Source organism: Hoplias malabaricus, chromosome 17 (assembly GCF_029633855.1).
Source record: "Hoplias malabaricus isolate fHopMal1 chromosome 17, fHopMal1.hap1, whole genome shotgun sequence".
NCBI classification, from domain to species: Eukaryota; Metazoa; Chordata; class Actinopteri; order Characiformes; family Erythrinidae; genus Hoplias; species Hoplias malabaricus.
The window spans coordinates 33,239,689-33,262,601 of record NC_089816.1 but is presented as its reverse complement, the minus strand read 5'-3'; the positions used below and the strand labels follow the sequence as shown (position 1 = coordinate 33,262,601).

General features: G+C 46.3%; 1 protein-coding gene across 1 annotated transcript; it reads left to right on the top strand.

Annotated features, from left to right (window-relative positions):
- The first annotated feature begins 1,154 nt into the window (after nt 1-1,154).
- LOC136673377 (aminopeptidase N-like) lies at nt 1,155-22,910 on the top strand. Its single transcript, XM_066648799.1, has 20 exons — nt 1,155-1,684; nt 3,564-3,706; nt 7,198-7,331; nt 8,302-8,428; nt 8,644-8,798; nt 9,662-9,775; nt 10,578-10,718; nt 11,353-11,418; nt 12,025-12,090; nt 12,678-12,850; nt 13,279-13,355; nt 13,971-14,104; nt 14,367-14,422; nt 17,876-18,023; nt 18,284-18,375; nt 18,825-18,935; nt 19,818-19,985; nt 20,241-20,381; nt 21,856-21,937; nt 22,699-22,910. The coding sequence occupies exons 1-20, from the start codon at nt 1,155-1,157 to the stop codon at nt 22,849-22,851; spliced, it is 2,811 nt and encodes a 936-aa protein (XP_066504896.1). The 3' UTR covers nt 22,852-22,910.
- The last annotated feature ends 3 nt before the right edge of the window (nt 22,911-22,913 follow it).

Below are 22,913 nucleotides of genomic sequence, written 5' to 3'. Positions count from 1 at the left end.
GTTCACACTTATAACAATGTGTATTTCACACCATTGAAGGAACCTGTCTGTCTCTTGCCTGGTTTTATTCTCATCTCTGATGTAATAAGACCAATTACTGAGGTGTCATCTGCATATTGTCTATACTGCATTGTCTAGTCTATACCATAAAAAGTCCAGAACTCACACACAGAGAGAGAGAGAGAGTCTCCAACTCCACATGGTTTTAAGGACATGACTGTAATCAATAAACAGCATCCAAACATGTCTGCTTAAAGGGGACATACTCCCCCTCGTCTCCACAGTGGAACACAATTCTGTTTCTTAGTGAAACGTCTGAGACCTGCTTTGGTCCAAACCCCACGAGCCCCACAGCAGTGTTCTCCCCCTGTGTAAACAGCCCTGTTCAGAACGCCCGCTTTCAGCACCTGTTCCTTTAAATGATAATGAGCCGCTCGCTGTTCACCCCGACCCCGAGCGCACAGCAGTGAGGAGCGAGGAGCAGAAGCTCTGGTTTTTAGCCGTTTTCACTCTGTTCTCTTTCTTCTCTGTTTTTACTCAGTGCTCTTATTTCTCCGCGCTCGTTGTGTCTGTTTTGCTGAGTTTAACCTCGTCTTTGTGCTCTCACATAAACACGGGTCCAGCGCTGTGATTGGACAGACTCAGACGAGAGGGCGGGGCCATTTTAAAGTCTCTCTACTTGATGTCAAAAACAGTAGAATCAGAACGCCTCGTTTTATCCTGTGTTTTCAGACTCAGGCAGCGCACAGAAAACTGACTGGTGTCTAGAGCTCCAGATTCACACATTAATTAATAAATTCATTCAAAAAGTGATTTATTTCATGATATGTTCCCTTTAAATAGATGGATTGTGTTTGAGGGGAAGTGAAATAAAGGACAGGTTGGTTTCTGAGTGTACGACAGTTTACAGTGATTAATGTGCCATGCTTATCTTTGGCAGAGAAAGCTGTGTTCCCACACTAGTGTCCAGCTCAGATTTAAAGCTGTGTAAACATGTCATCACAGACAGGACCCTGAATAAATACAGTGTAATAAGGTTTTCTCTGAGAGCATGTGCTTGCGTATTTACTGCCGCGAGGCGCTGGGAGGAGAGCATTAAGACTCCAGAGCCGTGGACCCTGGGTGTGTGGAGCTGAGGGAACGTGTTGAAGAAGATGGCGAAATGCGGCGTCAGTGTAATGTGCGTCGTCTGCACAGTGGTGTCTGTGGTTTCTGTGGCCATCCTGGTGGGGATCTGGACTTTCCAGCTCCTTAAGCTCTCAGAAACGCCAACTGTTGTGTGGGAAAGCTACCGTCTCCCTGGTAACCTTCTTCCAGATGTGTACAGCATCACCCTGTGGCCTCGGCTCCAACCCGACCACCGTGGGCTCTACGTCTTCACGGGGAACTCCAGCGTGGTCTTCAGGTGTGTGAAAGAAACAGATCTGATAGTCATTCACTGCAACAAGCTCAACCTGACCACACCTGGTGGACATCCTGCTACACTGACTTCACTCGGCGGCTCACCTGCGCCGGATATAAAGTCCACCAGGATGCAGGTGAACACTCAGTATCTCATGATTCAACTTAACGGCAGATTAAAAGCTGGCGAGTCCTATGAACTCTTCACCGAGTTTGAGGGGGAGCTCGCAGACGACCTGGAAGGTTTCTACAGGAGCGAGTACATCGAGGATGGAGTAAAGAAGTAAGTCTAGCTACAAAACACTGCCTTCACCCGTACACTGTTACAAATGATGCCAAAAGATCACAGCTTTTTAAAGTGTGTAGAACTTTTTCCAGGTTTGAACAAACACTTCAGATTCCAGTCCTGGATTTCACGATCAGACTGAGGCTCTGTAGCTCCCACATTGCGCACTCGCACCACAGCTGGGCTCTAGACCTGTGTGTGGTGTGTGTTTGATTGATTGCGGTTCCAAAAACAGGAACCGCTGAGCTCAAGGTCGCAAGAGCAATCCACTTGTTTTTTTGTGAGTGTGGTTTCTGTGTGTAACTTTCACTCAATGAAGGGAGAACATCAATTTCCTGCAGTGGGAGAATTCCAGCGCTGAGGCAGATTAACTTCAATTACATACAACAAATTTAGTAAAATGGCAACATGGAATCTACATTAATTCATCAGAACCACTTTAAAATAAGAGTACAATGATAAAAGGGTTAAAAACCATCGTAAGTACGATATAAATGAACGCGTCCCTGAGGTACCCATCCAGACTGGAGTTTGATGGTCTTTCCTCATGCTGCTGGACTGATGAACCACAAACACAGGGTTGTGTTCTGTGTTGTATACTTTGTATTGTGCTCCCTTCGTCGGTTCCAGATTGTCCCCCTGTTATGTGATCTTCTTGCCCTCATGTTCTCTTATGTCTGTGTTTCCTGTTTTGTGGGTCATTGTCAGTCTTCTGTCCGTGGTTCATGGTTCCGTCACAAGGTTTCTGTTTGTTCTGTTTATTTTCTCATGTCCTTGTCTAGCATCTGTTTAGTCTTTAGACTCTGTGTCTAGTGTTTAGCCCTTTGTTCAGTATTTAGCCCCTGTCCAGTGTTAAGTACGGTATACATTTTAGGACATCCTCAGACCTCAGCGTCAGGACTCAGGCATTGGACAGAACGGCATCATTCTTCGTACGAAACGACTTTGATTCTCGGGAAAACCATGTCTCATGTCACGTCTCAGATCTTGTGAAATTAAACGCCAGGCTTCACATCAAACGGCCTCAGCCCAAACTCCCTCCGAATAAAAGACATCAGAGCAAACGGCCTCAGAAAACAAAAAGGCTTCAGCCCAAACTCTCTCAGAAAATAAAGCTTTGCTTTCTGTCGCCCTGCTTCATGTTTTAGTTTTACTATCTTTCGCTCGCTCTCTCTTTGTCTCCGTTCTAAACTACACTTCTCTGTTTTGTCCATCTTGTCTGTCTCGGATTTCTTGTGCCTTGTAACTGGTGTTTCTTTGTGTTTTGTTTATTAAATTATTCTCCCGCACCTACCTCCATCTCTGTTCCTTGTCCCTCGACCCAACCCCTCCGTGACATAGTGGAGGTTTATGTAGAATTTTCCCAGCCGTAGTCACAGTCCAGATAACTAGATCTTATCCTTAGCTCCACAGAGACCATGCCAGGTAAAGATATTATATGTTAAAAGTCTCTTCTCACAGAGAAGCTGATATGTTTCATAGGCAGGTTCATGCATTGTGTAATATTTACTCCAATATACTTGTAAATTACAAACTGCTGTCATATAAGACGCATAAACACTCAAAGCATGACAGTTTAAATATCATAAATGATAAGAGAGATCTGATTTTGTGTAATATCACATTATCAGCTGTGTGTATCACTGACACACACTGAGAACAAAAGTCTGAGGTGCACAGATAAAAAAGTCAGTGTCACAGGATGAAGGTGTTAAATCATCTTTAAAAATGTCAAGTTTTCATAAACACAACTTTACAGTAGCAGTTTTACGTCTGGAAAAAATTAATAAAAGTCCTTCTTTATACCATTCAGAAATATCATTACACTTCTTCATGTGTTAAAGAATAATCTGTTTTTATTTATTTATTCTGACAGGGTTGTAGCCACCAGTCAAATGCACCCCACTCATGCCCGCAAAACCTTCCCCTGCTTCGACGAACCGGCCATGAAAGCTGTCTTCCACATCACTGTCCTGCATCAGCGAGGAACTGTCGCCCTGTCCAATGAGATGGAAATCGGTCAGAAGTGGCATAGACGCATCAGACAGTCACACCAAGGACAGACAAACACCAGAGGGAGACACATCAGACACACATGCCAGAGGGAGACACGTCAGACAGACATTCCAGAGGGAGACACGTCAGACAGACATTCTGGAAAGAGACACGTCAGACAGACATTCCAGAAAGAGACACGTCAGGCAGACATGCCAGAGGGAGACACGTCAGACAGACATGCCAGATGGAGACACGTCAGACAGGCATTCCAGAGAGAGACACGTCAGACAGACACGTCAGAGAGAGACACGTCAGACAGACACGCCAGAGAGAGACACATCAAACAAACATTCCAGAAAGAGAGACGTCAGACAGACACGCCAGAAAGAGACACATCAGACAAAGACACGTCAGACAGACATTCCAGAGATTGACACGTCAGACAGACATTTCAGAGAAAGACACGTCAGACAGACACGCCAGAGGGAGACACGTCAGACAGACACGCCAGAGGGAGACAAATCAGACAGACATTCCAGAGAGAGACACGTCAGACAGACATGCCAGAAAGAGACACATCAGACAAACACACCAGAGGGAGACACGTCAGACAGACATTCCAGAGAAAGACACGTCAGACAGACATTCCAGAGAAAGACACGTCAGACAGACATTCCAGAGAAAGACACGTCAGACAGACACGCCAGAGGGAGACACGTCAGACAGGCATGCCAGAGGGAGACACGTCAGACAGACATGCCAGAGGGAGACACGTCAGACAGACATGCCAGAGGGAGACACGTCAGACAGGCATGCCAGAGGGAGACACGTCAGACAGGCATTCCAGAGAGAGACACGTCAGACAGACACGCCAGAGAGAGACACGTCAGACAGACACGCCAGAGAGAGACACATCAAACAGACATTCCAGAAAGAGAGACGTCAGACAGACACGCCAGAAAGAGACACATCAGACAGACACACCAGAGGGAGACACGTCAGACAGACATTCCAGAGAAAGACACGTCAGACAGACATTCCAGAGAAAGACACGTCAGACAGACACGCCAGAGGGAGACACGTCAGACAGACATTCCAGAGAGAAACACGTCAGACAGACATGCCAGAGGGAAACACGTCAGACAGACATTCCAGAGAGAGACACGTCAGACATACATGCCAGAGGGAGACACGTCAGACAGGCATGCCAGAGAGAGACACGTCAGACAGGCATGCCAGAGAGAGACACGTCAGACAGACATTCCAGAGGGAGACACGTCAGACAGACATTCTGGAAAGAGACACGTCAGACAGACATTCCGGAAAGAGACACGTCAGGCAGACATGCCAGAGGGAGACACGTCAGACAGACATGCCAGAGGGAGACACGTCAGGCAGACATTCCAGAGGGAGACACGTCAGACAGACATTCCAGAGGGAGACACGTCAGACAGACATTCCAGAAATAGACACGTCAGACAGACATTCCAGAAAGAGACACGTCAGGCAGACATGCCAGAGGGAGACACGTCAGACAGACATGCCAGAGGGAGACACATCAAACAGACATTCCAGAAAGAAAGACGTCAGACAGACACGCCAGAAAGAGACACATCAGATAGACATTCCAGAGAAAGACACGTCAGACAGACACGCCAGAGAGAGACACGTCAGACAGACATGCCAGAGGGAGACACGTCAGACAGACATGCCAGAGGGAGACACGTCAGACAGACATGCCAGAGGGAGACACGTCAGGCAGACATGCCAGACGGAGACACGTCAGACAGACATTCTGGAAAGAGACACGTCAGACAGACATTCCGGAAAGAGACACGTCAGGCAGACATGCCAGAGGGAGACACGTCAGACAGACATGCCAGAGGGAGACACGTCAGGCAGACATGCCAGAGGGAGACACGTCAGACAGACATTCTGGAAAGAGACACGTCAGACAGACATTCCGGAAAGAGACACGTCAGGCAGACATGCCAGAGGGAGACACGTCAGACAGACATGCCAGAGGGAGACACGTCAGGCAGACATGCCAGAGGGAGACACGTCAGACAGACATTCCAGAAATAGACACGTCAGACAGACATTCCAGAAAGAGACACGTCAGGCAGACATGCCAGAGGGAGACACGTCAGACAGACATGCCAGAGGGAGACACATCAAACAGACAATTCAGAAAGAAAGACGTCAGACAGACACGCCAGAAAGAGACACATCAGATAGACATTCCAGAGAAAGACACGTCAGACAGACACGCCAGAGAGAGACACGTCAGACAGACATGCCAGAGGGAGACACGTCAGACAGACATGCCAGAGGGAGACACGTCAGGCAGACATGCCAGAGGGAGACACGTCAGGCAGACATGCCAGACGGAGACACGTCAGACAGACATTCCAGAGGGAGACACATCAGACAGACATTCTGGAAAGAGACACGTCAGACAGACATTCCAGAAAGAGACACGTCAGGCAGACATGCCAGACAGACATGCCAGAGGGAGACACATCAAACAGACATTCCAGAAAGAAAGACGTCAGACAGACACGCCAGAAAGAGACACATCAGATAGACATTCCAGAGAAAGACACGTCAGACAGACACGCCAGACAGACATTCCAGAGAGAGACACGTCAGACAGACATGCCAGAGGGAAACACGTCAGACAGACATTCCAGAGGGAAACACGTCAGACAGACATTCCAGAGAGAAACACGTCAGACAGACATTCCAGAGAGAGACACGTCAGACAGACATTCCAGAGAGAGACACGTCAGACAGACATGCCAGAGGGAGACACGTCAGACAGGCATGCCAGAGAGAGACACGTCAGACAGGCATGCCAGAGAGAGACACGTCAGGCAGACATTCCAGAGGGAGACACGTCAGACAGACATTCCAGAGAGAGACACGTCAGACAGACATTCCGGAAAGAGAGACGTCAGACAGACATTCCAGAAAGAGACACGTCAGACAGGCAGACATGCCAGAGGGAGACACGTCAGACAGGCAGACATGCCAGAGGGAGACACGTCAGGCAGACATGCCAGAGGGAGACACGTCAGGCAGACATGCCAGAGGGAGACACGTCAGACAGACATTCCGGAAAGAGACACGTCAGACAGACATTCCAGAAAGAGACACGTCAGACAGACATTCCAGAAAGAGACACGTCAGGCAGACATGCCAGAGAGAAACACATCAGACAGACACGCCAGAAGGAGACACATCAGACAGATATTCCAGAGTCAGACACATCAAAAACAGACACATCAGAGACAGACATGCCAGAGAGAGACACATGCCACAGTGTCAGACACATCAAAGACAGACATATCAGAGACAGACACATCAAAAACAGAGACAGACACAGTTGTCAGGAGACAGGAAGAAAGTGCTCTTATCTACAGTCACCCGTGTTCTTTTGGTGAAGTAGCTGTAAATGATTCACTTCCGTGTGTAATTCACAGTTCTAAGGTTCTCTGTGTTTTCTCCAGAACACGTGAACACCACGGTCAGCGGAACCGAGGTCACCATCACCAAGTTCAGACCCACCCCGAGGATGTCCTCGTATCTCCTCGCGCTGGTTGTCAGCGACTACACTAACGTCCAGTCGAACCAAAGCACTTTGGTAGGAACAATGTTCATTGTTTTATTTCACAGTCAACACCTCATCAAAGTGTCCTGTTTTATATTTAGAATAAAACAAGGAACCAATGAACATCAAACCTTTGAAATAACACGTGAGGACTGTGAGCACATTCACAGTGAAGGAGTGTTTGAGGAGGACTGGATTAGAAGTGCCGCAAATGTCTTCTGTGTTATGGGGTTAGATTTGGAGAAAAGGAATTGAACGTCATTTTTTAAACACCAAGTGAAATAAAATCATTTTTTTTATTTAACTTTTTTATTATTCTCTGAGGCTGTGTGTGAGACATTAATTCATAAAGATGTCTGACATGGTCCAGAAAACCCTGTTGAACCCACCCTGACAGCTCTGACGGACTATTTTACGATTTACAGAGTGACTCTCAGCAGCAGAAAGATGCTGTGCTGTAGCTGAGATGTTTCCTCTGGTTAACAAACACATCTTACATAGATTCTGGGCGGCACGGTGGAGCAGCAGGTAGTGTCTCTGTCACAGCTCCAGGGATCGAGTCCTGCTCCAGGTGACTGTCTGTGAGGAGTGTGGCGTGTTTTCCCTGTGTCTGCATGGGTTTCCTCCGGGTGACTGTCTGTGAGGAGTGTGGTGTGTTCTCAGACTCAAAAGTGTCTAGAGGAGTGGCGCCCCCTCCAGGGTGTGTTCCTACTTTGTACCCAGTGAATCCGGGTAGACTCTGGACCCACCGCCGCCCTGAACTGGATAAGACAGACAATGAGTGAATTAAATTCAGTCAGATGGGTCCAGACTTTTGGCTGGAAATGTATACAGTCGAACAGTACTGCATTTACATTCTAATTCTAATTACATTCTTGATTTAGTTCTGTTTACATTGGGTTAACCACCTTATGGTTAGCCTTTATTTATGGATGCAGTTATAACACAATGAAATATAATCCTTTAGACGGTGCAGAGTGCCCTGAGTGTGTTCTCTGTGCAGATTCGTATTTGGGCTCGGAGGAAAGCGGTCGCTGATGGACACTGTGACTACGCCCTCAACCTCACCGGTCCAGTCCTGAAGTTCTTTGAGGATTATTATCAGGTCCCTTACCCTCTCTCAAAATCAGGTACAAACATACTGTACAGAACTTTAAAATCAGAGCAGGGACATTATTGTGATCTGTTACTGTGGCACACGTTCAGTTAAAATGTACAGTTCTAAAAGTATAATTATTATATCTAATTGTTTAGCAGTTTCTATAAACGCCTGTAATCCCAGTACCACCAGATCTTTTCCCTGTTTGAGAAAAGTCTATAATTTCTGACCCTGTCCACCCTAAAGACCAGATAGCTCTGCCCGATTTCTACTTCGGGGCGATGGAGAACTGGGGACTGGTCACTTACAGAGAGACAAAGCTCCTCTTTGACCCACTCATCTCTTCCAATGGAAACAAAGAGAAGACGGCCACAATCATCGCCCACGAGCTCGCTCACATGGTACAGACCTGTCTCACACTCCCACAGCAACGCCTCTGTGTAGCTGCCTCTGTCTGACCTGCCCCCCGTCTCACTGTCTCTACTGTGATTCTGATTGGCCGTCTCTGGAGTGACTGTATCTGTTCTGAGTGTCATTGGTGTCACTGTCTCTGTCCCAAAACTTAGTGAGCTGTCGACACAGAGAGCATTTTACATCACAGTGTGTGAGCCCCCGACATGTAGGGCGTCCTAATTCTTAGACACTTTAAATACGCTGCCTACTGACCTTAATCTGGCCGAATTTTAAGGCAGCATTGAAACCTTCGGCAGCCATGAAGGCAATTCCAGGATGCAACGCCAGAACAACTTCCGTCCATTTCACTCTTCTCCCAGAGAAAAAAAAAATTATATTGTGATAAAAACAGAAAGAGTAGACTCCACAGCGCTAAAACTACTGGGGCCAAAAAACCCCAGTTGCGTGCGGAGGGCGGTAAAAAGCCGTTACACAATCGCTCTCCAACTACAGCCTCTCAGCAATCTGCCTCATGAGGAGAGAAGACCGTTAGAGCTCTGTCTACTTAGAACCGCTGTCTACGGTGTCAGTGCCTATCGAGACAGCTCACTAAGTTTTGGGACAGACCAAATGTCTCACTCTACCTTTGTCCTTTGGTGTCTTACTCACTCTGGTCTCACTCTCCATGGCCTGACTCTCCCTGGTCTCACTCTCCCTGGTCTCGCTCTCCATGGCCTGACTCTCCCTGGTCTCACTCTCCCTGGCCTGACTCTCTCTGGCCTGACTCTCCCTGGTCTCACTCTCTCTGGCATGAGCGTCTCTGGTCTCATTGTCTCCCTCTCTCTGGTCTCACTGTGATTTATTTTATCAGTGGTTTGGAAACCTTGTGACTCTGAAATGGTGGAATGAGGTTTGGCTGAATGAAGGATTTGCGACATATGTGTCTTACCTTGGGGCAGATTATGCTGAACCCACATGGAATCTGGTAACTAACACACACACACACACACACACACACACACACACACACACACACACACACAATGCTACATCCTTTTAGTGTGAGTGAACATTGTTCATTGATTTAAGAGGTAGTAGAGACAGTAACTTCATGAAGTCAGTGCTCTCTGTTGAAGGTGAAGCTCAGAGCAACTCTCCCCATGTTTCAGTAAAATTCACAATTTTACCATGAGTTCAGCTAAACAGAGAAAACCCCAGTCCCCACTGAACAATTACACGCCATGCTCAGCCCTATAGGTGCAGTGTGATTAATGGGAAATCCCAAAGCTGCATAATCAATAAATCTATTGATCTAAGGTGTGTGAGTGTTGAGTCACTGCTGACAACATGAATCCAAATAAGCCACAAAGAACAGTCCTGAACTCCACTGTGCTGCGTGAGGAGCCAACTTTATTCAAAATAAAAGTCACATCCCGTGATGGAAATGGCTCCTTAATAATCCCTCGTTGGTATTGTTCTATATAATGAGGCACCATTTAGTTCCTCTTCCACTGTCATCAGTAACAAAGAAACTCAGTGCTTCCTGGTCCATGAGGTTTACTAGTTACAAAGTTACAAGTGCATTGTGGGAGATTGTGGTGCCCTCAAATCATGCTCAAATTATACTTTAGGATTCAGGGGGAGTCATTTCAGACACAGACACAGTCTGAAGACGTGAACATTAAATGCAGTGTGAGCGCAGGCCAGCAGGGGGAGTGGGGACAATTGTGCACAGGCACGGTACAAAGCAACCAGGGATCACTCGTGTGTTTCTTGTTTTACCACAGAGAGACCTGTCAGTGCTGGAGGATCACAGAGTCTTTGCTGTGGACGCTCTGGCCTCGTCCCGCCCCCTGTCGTCTAAAGAAGAGGAAATTCTGAGACCGGAGCAGATCAGTGAAGTGTTTGATGCCATCTCCTACAGCAAGGTGAGGGGGCATGCCTAGAGTATCTTTTCTTTATAATCCTCAGATATCATTTATATTTAGGGTTTAGTAGATAACCTTCCACAGAGTGACACAGGATTAGAGTCCAGAGACCTCTGAAACAAGACAGGAGTCACTTATGAGACCAAAAAGACACATTTGGCGAGGGGCAACTCCAACCTGGAGTAACAAGGCGGCCTTGCCCTTAAACGAGGGAACACCTCACACCCTGTCGAACCTGAACGTGCACTCCCAAAAAGACCTACACTCTACTCTTCCTCTGTTAATATCGGCTGCTCTTCTCCACATGACAGAGAGGGCAGACAGCAGCAAATTCACAGAGAAAGATGTCCCCTGACATTGGGTTAGTCACAGAATGATTAAAGAGGAGCTAATACTACTACACAATGTTAGAAAAGCAGAGCTGAAGCTTGAAGCCCTGTATAAATGTTTTATCACACATACAATGCATTTTCTAAGTGCAAAAACTGTAATTTATCACCTACATTGTGCACTACATAGGGTGGAGGAAGATATTGGAGAGCCCTAGTGGTTTGGTGATGTAACTGCAGACACACTGATGCAGAAATCTAAACACACAATGGTGTAGGGCCTGATATAATGTGTCTGTCTGTAGGGGGCGTCAGTGTTGAGGATGCTCTCAGACTTCCTGACTGAGTCTGTCTTCCTTGAAGGCCTAAAGGTGAGGGTCTTTCATTAATGAATTTCACAAGTCTGCATAACTGTCCTAAGGCTATTGTAACTGTTCTTCAATGGTGCTGCAGTGACACTGACGTGGTGGTGGTGTGTTAGTGTGTGTTGTGCTGGTGTAGAGTGGATCAGACACAGCAGTGCTGCTGGAGTTCTTAAACCCCTCAGTGTCTGGACTGAGAACAGTCCACCGACCAAAAACATCCAGCCGACAGCGTCCTGTGTCACTGATGAAGGACTAGAGGACGAGCAACACACACTGTGCAGCGACAGATGAGCTACTGTCTCTGACTTTACATCTACAAGGTGGACCAACGAGGGAGGAGTGTCTCACAGAGTGGACAGAGAGTGGACACAGGGTTTAAAAACTCCAGCAGCACTGCTGTGTCTGATCCACTCTACACCAGCACAACACACACTAACACACCACCACCACCTCAGTGTCACTGTAGCGCTGAGAATGATCCACCACCACATCACACCTGCTCTGTGGGGGTCCCGAGTGTGGAGGAACAGGGAAAAGGAACCATTAAAGTGGACATTGTTTGTAATGTTTTGGCTGACTGGTGTAAGCTTGTATATTTTACATTTTTTACAGACGTATCTGAACACATTTGCATATAACAACACGGTGGGCTCTGATCTGTGGAATCATCTCCAAGCAGTGAGTAACATACACAGCTCCTCTGTGTTTAATTACTCAGTCCAGGGTAATCTCCGTACTGCAGTGCTGCCCCCTTGTGATTGGTCTGACCCCAGTATGTCATCAGAACACAAATAAAGCAGAGCAGCATGTTCCCTTAGTCCCCTGTATATTTCCTCCACTCTCAGTTTTACTCTGTATAATCTGTCCAGTAATGGGTGCAGTGCACTCGCCGCTCCAGCCGTGAGTACAACCATTGGCTCATGAGCATCTGATTGAATCATTATCTTTTCATTCCCTCACTTTAAAATATCTGCAGGACTGAGGACATACTTAATACAAATAAAATTTAAATAAGATTCAGGTGGGTGGAGCTTGATTTCAGGCAACTGATTCATCAACTGCTCTCAGTTTCTGCTCGTTTCCATGTCATACAAGAGTTTCGTGACTAATGTGAAATGACACAAGCTATTACACAGTACTGACATTTAAGGGCTCCCCCTTGTGGAGAGGTCCCTAAATGAATGAGACAACTTTGAGAACAGTTATTAAAGCTGGAGCTCTATCTCCTCAGACAAACCTTAGCTGTGTTCTGTGGTTCCTTCCAGGCAGCTGATGCTAATGGAACAGTTCTCCCAGTGGCTATTCGTGATATCATGGATCGCTGGGTTCTTCAGATGGGATTTCCAGTGGTCACGGTCAACACCAGAACTGGACGCCTGTCTCAGAAACACTTCCTCCTGGACCCAGAGTCTGTCGTGGATACACCATCTCAGTTCAAGTAGCTAAGTTCTGTCCACAAGGGGGTGGGAGAGGGGCTCATACCTGGTTTGCAGGGTGTCTATGGAGGCCCTTAAGCACAGGGATACTTACTATCATGTGCCCACCAGATATTATGAGGTGAACACCGCTGCTCACTTGACATTTCATGTTGCCACTAGATATATGTTATCTATTGTTCACCTGATAGCAGTATATTTGTTACTTACTTTAGTGTGGGGTGCTTGGAAAGTTTTCAGTTCTCAATATATTAGTTCCTAGTGCTCACTTAATAGTGTCTGGTGTTTACCAGATAGATTCCCGTGTTCATAAGATAGTATCTGGTGCCCACATGATAGTTTCTCTTGTTCACTTGGTTGTATCTACTGCTCACTTGATAGTTTATAGTGCCTGAATTCACTGAAGCTCTGTGGTTCTCTCCTGTTGCAGCTATGAGTGGATGGTGCCCATTAGGTGGATGAAGTCGGGGGTGGAGCAGGTGCTGGTGTGGCTCATGGAGGAAAGCAGTGAGATTAAACACCACCCTCCACCACAGTCACTTACACCACAATAACACTGAACACACAGGGAGCACGATTAGCCTCTGTACTGGAAATATTTAACTAGAGGTGTCCTGTCTTATCCACAAAGGTCCGGGTCTAGGGCTCGCACTAGCAGACTATTGGTAATTTTCCACTGCAGGGTCTCTACTCGACTCGACACGTCTTTTCTGCTCCTCTACCAGGTGAATCAGGTCCTGGTTCTGGAAGCGGGTTCTTGTTTAGTGGCTGTTCTCTCGTGGTTCAGAGCGAGTCGAGTAGGGACTAAACCATGGTGTGTAAACCTTGCAGAGCTCTGATTGTCCAGAGAGAGTCGTCACTCTATGCCACGCAACGCAGATGACCAGCATCAACTCTCCATCTGTAAAATCTCCAGTTGCAGCAGAGATCACGTTTGTTTTTATCCAACTCACGACGGCAGCTTGTTTAAACCCGTATGAGCCCTCTGTTAGTAATTGTCTCGTAGTGTTCTAGTTTTTCGAGCTCCTGCGGCCCTGTAACGAAGTCCTGGTGGATGAAACTGACCCCTTTGTTAGAGCACTCTCAGCGCGGTGGATTGTGATGGTTGTGTTGTGTTTTCAGTGTTTCACAGTGGGATGAAGATGGCGGGGGACGACTGGGTGCTGCTGAATCTTAAAGGGGCCGGATATTACAGGGTTAACTATGACTCTGAGAACTGGGAGAACATCATTAAACAGCTCAACATTCACCACCAGGTCAGAGATATAACACTTAACCCTGGACAACCACCAGATAAAGAGACAAAAACACTAGGGTCTACATAGTCATATACATCATTATTCACTCATGTCCTGTAAGCGCTAAACCCAGTCACTCTCACTCACTCACTCACCCGTGGAGTGTCTTCATTCCTGTAAATAACCTGTTGTCAGTGTACATGTGTTTTAAAGCCCTAATGTTGATATCACGCACAGATGTTTCTGCATGTTTTAAAAAGAGGAGATAAATGTTTTTCAGATTGTTCCCATCATTAACAGAGCTCTGATCCTGGACGACACCTTTAATCTGGCCAGGTGAACACCTTAAAAATAATGTGAATATCGTTTCTATCCAATTAAAAACATTTCATGAGAAAAACTTCCAAAGACAATGAAAATAACCCTTTAACTTTCAATGTAATGTATAATTTTGAAGCATTTCTATTGGTCCATTCATCATCATGTGAAGGACAGCTGCAGTGTTCAAAGGATAGTACACTTTTAAAACGTTGGTTATTGTTATTTAAAATAGTCCTCACTGGTTATGGCCACATTTGTAATGCATCGCAAACTGTCATCACGATGAACTGTAAGTTCACAATCAGTCAGTGAGTACATCTCAATCATGAGCAGAAACAAACTGAGCCAAGTATGGCGAGGTGGTAGTGGTCAGGAGGAATATACAATAAAGTGATGTAGCATGACTACGCCACCTAAGGGACTTTCACCCCTAGGAAATAAAAAGGGGGCGTTAAGACCCGGAGGAAAAAACTGAAATAAGAAAGACACTCAGGTTTGTTCACACCAAGAGGCCAGAGACGTATTTCCAACACTTCCAAATTTATTAACAATAGATTTTAAAACAAAGTTTCATGTAACCAACAGGACTGGGATGAATATCAGCAGTAAAACTAGAGGTCTGCATTTCCAGGAGGAAACGCGAGATGTTGCGCCGCTGAAACCCCCGTCCCCCGATCCGCGTCTTTCCTGCTTAAAGCGAGGTCGTCAGTACGGAAAACCCGCGTGGGTCACTAGGCGATGCTATGGTGAAGGTGTTGACTGCTAAGCTGTTGGTAGTGGGATGTTAAGAGAGCACTCTTCCACAGCAGTTTGCATTGGACTCTATGGAGCTCCGTAGGCCGTGAATGGAAAACGAAACATTTTGAATTCCACCTTTAAAAACAATTCCACCTTAAGAAACCCAGAATTGTAGTGAGATGTCCACATCGCAGGCCAAAAGAGTCTTAAAAGCAAAAAAAAAAAAAAAGATGGCCAATACCTTTTAAATAACACCTTAAGAAAAATCCCACCTTAAGAAACCCACAGTTGTATTGAGACATCCACCTTTAAAAATGACCACTTGAAATAAAGCTTAAAATGTTGAAAAGACAGCCAGTATATTGTGAATGAGGTATTCTAAAAATTTCCACCTTAAAAAACCCTGGATAATTAAGAAGCCCCCTTAAAAATGACCTTTAAAGTGTTAGAGACTGCCTATGTCCTTCACACCTCTCCCCCTCAGTTTTTGCCTCTGCCCCTCCCCATTCCTATGGGAGCGTACCCAGCCTCTGAACAAATGCTTATAGCTCGAAAAGATTTCCCCACATAACTTAACCGTATATACTGTTGTGACAAGGAGAGTCGGGGGATCGATATGGTATAAAAAATATGCAGATTAAGTGAGAATTGAGCATGTTATGATGAGTTAAAAACAGGAGAAAAATTTAGAAACCGCACTCTGAGCCGCTCTAAAAATACATTGAACTCTATGGGAGCCGAAACCGTCCCTAGTGCCGAACAAAAATTTATAACTCAAAAACTGTATTTTCAATAATGTTCAAATTTACAGGAGCTAGAAAGGACAAGTTTCTCTACCATTTAAAATTTAAATGTTTCTAGGTGAAAGTATGAGGAAGTTATGGTGAATTATTCGGCTGAAAAGTGAAACAATGGCTTTTGGCTAGTGAACCTAGAGTGTATAACATCACCCCACTCTAAGAGCCTCCCATTGAAATGAATGGAGGGATAGAAAGAGAAGGATGAGTGCAAGAGGTCCAAAAACAGACGTGATGGGACCCGGTATGCCTGGGTCCGACCGTCTGAAATCCTGTGTCCGTAGCTTGAAAAATGACAGAGTTAGAGCGCTTTGAAAATTTATTCCATAGAGATGACTGGGGAAAAACAGAGAAAAACGAGTGTAGCGGACGAACGAGTGTGGGTATCAGAAAGCTGTATACAAGCCCACATCGTCGCTATAGGACGCACGATTTCCACGTGGATCAGATTCGATAGCTCGAAAACTGCGGGACTAGTTAAGCGGACAAGGAAACGTGGAATAATTAAAAAAAAAAAACGAATCGGATATCAATATATTGTGTGCTGCTGCTTAAAGCAGCAGGCGCAACATAACAAGACCAAGTAGTAGAACAGGGCCAGGCTTACCACGGCAGAGACTGAGCTCAAAGGGAGTCCCCTATACCACCACCATATGTAATCACACCACACAGGTTACACACCCAGTGCTCTACACTGCAGGACGAGTGACTGGGACTCCACAAACCAACCCTATAACCTCCTGCCGTGACCCACAGCTCCTGTCTAGACAGGGGAGAGAGGGAGAAAGAGAGCAAAAAAGAAGAGCACAAAAAGAGTAAAAAATAATAAAAGAAAAAGAAATCAACATTCACTCCAAAATGACACCACTCCACATCAAACTCACACACAACGCTTTGCTGGTGGTGATTATAACTTTTACAAATTCAAATGAAATAAATACAAAAGAAATCACAAAAACAAGACAAAAACTAAAGCAAAACAATGTAGTCTTTGAAACAAAACAAATCCTTCCTAACTAAAACAAAACAGCAGCACCGCAGGAACTGGACATAAGCCAGGACCACCCAGGCTCAGGAACCAGGAGACAGTAGCACAGCGTTCCCCACTGCGGTCAAAATCAGAGAGGATACAGCAGCGGTAACGACGCAACCATGCAGCATGGTTGCTACCTCGCTATGATGCAAACACAGGAACCCAACCCTTCGACACCTGCAATCCAAGTACAAGCCAACGGTTTACGATCGTCACAGAGCAAGCCACCACGAGGCACAAACTTCAGCAATGCGGAATGCTGCCAAAACAGGGACCAGACATCGGAAGAGAAACAGGAAATGCCTTGGCAAGCAGCCCACCACTGCCGATACATATAGCACCAGGAAGGCCCGCCCCCCCATTAAATTAAAGTCCCACCCCAAAATCCTGAAACTGGGAAGTATAGGAGATAAAACCAATGGCAGAACTCCACCATGCTACACAAGCAAGGACTTAGGAAGAATTTGTGAGCTACAAGATCATCACTAAATTGGAGACTTTGGTCCAGTCTTGGACAGAGTGATGGTTCTGTCCCGATAACTGAGCAGTTATTGTAAATAAATACTAACGTCCATAAAGAGTTACTCAATTCAGGTTGTTGTGGCAGAAGAAAATGTGCACTGCTAATACAGTTAATACAGTTATAGTTTCACTCAACATTCAGACCAATAATAACTCACCATCCACGGTTAATGCATTAGTTCTCCATTTATTTTTATTATAAAAGTTAGAGAGTACGAGCTTCACGAGTCAAAACAAAAAAAAGCACGACTCATAAAAAAGGAGAAGCTAATTTACCTATCAAAATAAAAACAGCTTGTTCTGTTCATCTCTGTTGTTTTTACAGATAGCTTAGTGGATAGATGTAGCTTCACTTGTTTAATCTCTGGATCTTTACAGGGCCAAGATGATTCCCATCAGTTTGGCTCTAAACACAACCAGGTTCCTCTGGAAGGAGAGAGACTACGTGCCCTGGAAGGCTGCTCTGGACAATCTGGACTATTTCTACCTGATGTTTGACCAAACGGCGCTCTACAACAGCATTCAGGTGAAGAACGGGAACAGAAGAAAATCTGGTCAACGTTATTTTAGATTTGTCAAAACAGAGAGCTACAGGGAGCACACTTAAATATCAGGATTGTATCTGAGTGTGCATTTATATCTGATTACAGCGCCCCCTGTTGAGCGTGTTGGGGTAATGGTCAGGGTAAAGAGCTGTGGGCCACACAGTGATGGTCATAAGGTTGTGGTCAGACTCCAGAACTCAAGTCTTGTTTGTGTTTATTAATCAGTGACTCTTGGTTGCAGATGTATCTGAGGAAGCAAGTCACACCACTTTTCGAACACTACCAGAACATCACCATGAACTGGACCAAAGTCCCAGACGGACACATGGATCAGTACGTACCACTTAAAGAGTGCACTGACCATACAGGAGCACTCTAGTTCTGCTCTGCATACTTTGTTACCCCCCTTCCCCCCTGTTCTTCAGCACTCAGGACCTCCACAGAGCAGGTGTGATGTGGTGGTGGATCATTCTCAGCGCTGCAGTGACACTGATGTGGTGGTGGTGTGTTAGTGTGTGTTGTGCTGGTGTAGAGTGGATCAGACACAGCAGTGCTGCTGGAGTTTTTAAACCCCTCAATGTCACTGCTGGACTGAGAATAGTCCACCAAGCCTACAGGGGGCAGCGTCCTGTGTCCAGTGATGAAGGCCTTGAGGACGACCATCTGTGCAGCAAAAGATGACCTGTTGTTTTATAACTTCGGTGTTGGAGCGTTGATGTTCCTGGTTGATGTGCTGAGGCGTGTGTGTGTGTGTGTGTGTGTGTGTGTGTGTGTATACCCAGGTATAATCAGGTGAATGCGATCAGAGTGGCCTGCAACACTGGAGTGCCCAGCTGTCAGAATTTGACCACAGCCTGGTTCACAGAGTGGATTCAGAATCCAGAGCAGAATCCGTGAGTGAAACCAGCTCTGCTTCATTCCCTGTTCCTTTACACTATTCACTTACAGTGCTTTTCCACAACATGGTTCCTACTCTACTCCACTCTGGTCCCTGGTTGGTTTTCCGCTCCCACTGTTACCTGAAATATCTCTAAGGGGAACAGTGGGCTTTGGAAACCACAACAACGGCGGTGGTAACGTTAAGCGGTGTTACTCATGGTGTATTGGCGTGTTGTTGTTGTTTGGGACTGAACACAGCTCCGTCATCAGTTCAGACAGATCAGTAGAGTTTGTTCCTTCCTTGTTGCAGCGTCCAGCTCTCAATGAATTCTTTCGTCGGCCATCCGACCCAAGGAGCGTTTGAACCTCTTCAAAAGACCACGGCATAATTTTACGAGCTGCCGTCGTGAGTCGGAAAAAACAAACAAACGTGATCTCTGCTGCAGCTGGAGATTTTACAGATGGAGAGTTGGTGCTGGTCGTCTGCGTTGCGTGGCGTAGAGTGACGACTCTCTCTGGACAATCAGCGCTCTGCAAGGTTTACACGCCACGGTTTAGTCCCTACTCGACTCGCTCTGAACCACGAGAGAACAGCCACTAAACAACAACCCGCTTCCAGAACCAGGACCTGATTCACCTGGTGGAGGAGCAGTAAAGATGAGTAGAGTAGGAACCCTGCAGTGGAAAAGTGGCAACAGCTCATTAGGAACTGCATACACTACAGATCCATAGGTCATTGTTTGAGCCACTTCTGGTCCAGTTTGTCATGATCAGTGCAGTCATTTTTACTAGAAGTGGCTGAAATAGTGTGTTTAGATATCAAACATGTCCTGAATTTGTTTGTAGGAACAGGAGAGAGGCCCAGACTCACTGTCTGAACTGTCTCTTGTTTTTAGAATTCACCCAAACCTGAGATCCACAGTGTACTGCAGCGCTGTTGCTGCAGGGGGAGCTAAAGAGTGGGACTTCGCCTGGGAGATGCTCCAGACTGCCAGCATTGCTAGTGAGGCAGATAAACTGATGTCAGCTCTGGCCTGCACCAAAGATAAAGGACTTTTAAGCAGGTGAGCACAGAGGAAACATATGGAATTCAGTTCTGACGTCTAAATGAACCAGTTTATTGTCCATGGAGGGGGCTCCCCATATGGGAATGGCCTGTTTGGCTGGGTTTGGTACGGCTCCCCTGATGTCCAGGCCTCCAGCTTGGTTATGCTACGTTAAAGTAATTTTAATACGCCAAATGTTAGACAAACCTCTAGAGGTTAGAAATTGATGGACAACACACACACACTCGTCTGGATGTTTTGTTTTAAACGCAGGTACATCAGATACACCCTGGACCCGACGAAGATCCGGAAACAAGACGCCACCTCTGTCATCGTTCAGATCGCTGGAAACAGAGAGGGACGGGATTTGGCGTGGAACTTCGTCACAGTCGAGTGGAAATACCTTTTCACTGAGTAAGTTCCTGACTGATGTGTGCTGCGTGTTCACAGTGTTACGCTGTGACTGACCCTCGGCTGAAATCGGACACTGAACTGTGAGGGTCATAAATAAAAACACTACATAATCATGGTAATATGTACAATTAATCTTGATATTGATTTGCGCTCATATCGCCCAGCACTACTCCCAGTGTTGGGAAGCACCAGGTGAGATTCAAACCTTTAAACTTGGTCTGACACTGTACCAGGCAGAGACATTTCTGGAGGGAGCTGTGGTCTTGAGGTCCGAGAAACGAGCTTGAGGCCGGAGGGTCACTGCTTCAGTTCCTGGGACCTGCAAGAGAACATTCATTCACGGCTGAAGTGACCTTGAGTAAGGCCACTAACCTCCAAACTGCCCCCTCCCTGAGCGCCGAGGTGGTCACAGCCCCCTGCTCTGGCTGTGTGTGTGTTCACTGCCCCTAGTGTGTGTGTGTGTGTGTGTGAGTGTGTGAAGAATGGCTCACTAGTGCGTGGGGGTGAGTCAAAAGCAGAGAAGCACTTTCCCCAAGAGATCAATAAAATAAAAAATACAATAAATCAATAAATCCATGGTGTAGTTTAATTTTGATAAATGGTGGTGGAAGGGTTTGGGGGGTGAGAGTGCATCCGTTTAAAAAAATAAAATAAAAAAAATAAAAATTGCTTCAGCATCTTTGGCATTTACCTCGTGATAAAGAGGAAAAATGACACACATACTTTTTGTTTATTGTGTGTTTATTCTGTGGAGCCTCAGTGGGGGGCTCTCAGCTCGTCTCACACTCATGCTCCCTTCTTAAAGACAGTGGCCTGTGTGTAGCCCAAGGCCCCAGAGATGGGGCAGAGGTGACTCTGTAAAGCCTCTTCACTGACGGAGCTCCACCTGCTGTGCACAGACAGCAGTGCAGCTTTAAGGAGCTCCCTCTGTCTCATCATACCAACAGTGAGAGGAAGAAAAGAGAAACAGTGACAACAGTATGAGCCTCAAACACTCAAGTAGAAGCTGAAAGAGTGGTCTGACAGTGGATGGGGAAGGGTTCTGTACTCTTTCCCTCATTTTTCAAACACTCCACAGGGAGCTTGAGACACTCAAGGAGAAAGAACAGCACTTTGAGAGAAAAAAAAAAAAAGAGAGAGAGAGTAAGAGGTCGAGAAAGAACTTCTAGAACCTCTACCCGGATATTACCAGCAAGGTCTACTGACCAGAACTCTGCTCTAGACCTTACACCGACAGCACAGTGCAGTCTGGGTAAATAGTGGAGGAACAGGTGGAGGCCGTTCGTCCTGATTAGGAGGGAGAGGAGGCCTGTGGCTCCCTCTGGTGGCAGGAGGCTTCTTAGCAGGTTGACCTCACAGACACATATACATACACTACCTATCAAATGTTTGTATGTTTGTTTTGCTATATTTGTGAGGACCTTTTTGAAGAGCAATGTTTCATTTTGTGCGTGTGTGTGTGTGTGTTTCCTAGGTACGGTGTCGGGTCGTTTTCTTTCTCTGAGCTGATAAGCGGTGTCACACAGACATTCTCCACTCAGCAGCAGCTCGATCAGGTGTGTGATTTGATCCTGTAAAAAAATGTACATTGTTTCTCCCCTGTTCCAGTGGCCAGTGCAGCTGAGACAGGTGACACCACCCAGAGCACAGCTGGATTAACATCTGCAGTTTCAAATATAGTCTTTGGTTGATCAGCTGTTTATGATGAAGGATCAGGTCAGATCGGTGCCTCCAAGTCCTTTCAGAGCCTGGACTGCACCACCATTGTCCCCTGTTCACTACATGTTCCCATTACTGTGTGAATCTGGAGCCCACCAACCAACACACTGTGAAACTAGACCCACGCAGTCAGTCCCCCGTGCGCAGCCTAAGTCTGAAAACACGGGATAAAACGAAGCGTTCTGATTCTGCTCCGCTTCTGACGTCAAGTACGGACACTTTAGAATGGCCCCGCCTCCTCGTCTGAGTCTGTCCAATCACAGCGCTGAACCCACGTTTATGTGAGAGCGCAAAGACGAGGTTAAATGCAGCAAAACAGACACAACGAGTGCGGAGAAATAAGAGCACTGAATAAAAACGGAGAAGAAAGAGAACAGAGCGAAAACGGCTAAAAACCAGAGCTTCTGCTCCTCGCTCCTCACTGCTGTGCGCTCGGGGTCGGGGTGAACAGCGAGCGGCTCATTATCATTTAAAGGAACAGGTGCTGAAAGAGGACGTTCTGAACAGGGCTGTTTACACAGGGGGAGAACACTGCTGTGGGGTTTTACAATGAGACCAATGTGTGTGTGTGTGTGTGTGTGTGCTCTGTGTTGTAAAGCTGCTGCGGTTTAAGGAGGAGAACGCGGCGGTGGGGTTTGGATCAGCGAGCTCCGCTCTGGATCAGAGCATCGAGAAAACTAAAGCCAACATGAAATGGGTCTCAGAAAACCAGAGAGAAATCACAGACTGGTTCAGAGCAGAAACGGCCTGAACCTCCTTCATTCACCTTCAGCTCCTTCACGTTGCTCCGTCAGCTCCCGCTCTTTCTCTACA

Bases quoted from the DNA above. Each gene is read 5' to 3' on its own strand.
- LOC136673377 (XM_066648799.1), top strand. From the start codon at position 1,155: ATGGCGAAATGCGGCGTCAGTGTAATGTGCGTCGTCTGCACAGTGGTG. The intron at 13,356-13,970 runs GTGAGATTAAAC...TTGTGTTTTCAG, and splicing joins GTGGCTCATGGAGGAAAGCA to TGTTTCACAGTGGGATGAAG. The intron at 19,986-20,240 runs GTGAGCACAGAG...TTTTAAACGCAG, and splicing joins GATAAAGGACTTTTAAGCAG to GTACATCAGATACACCCTGG.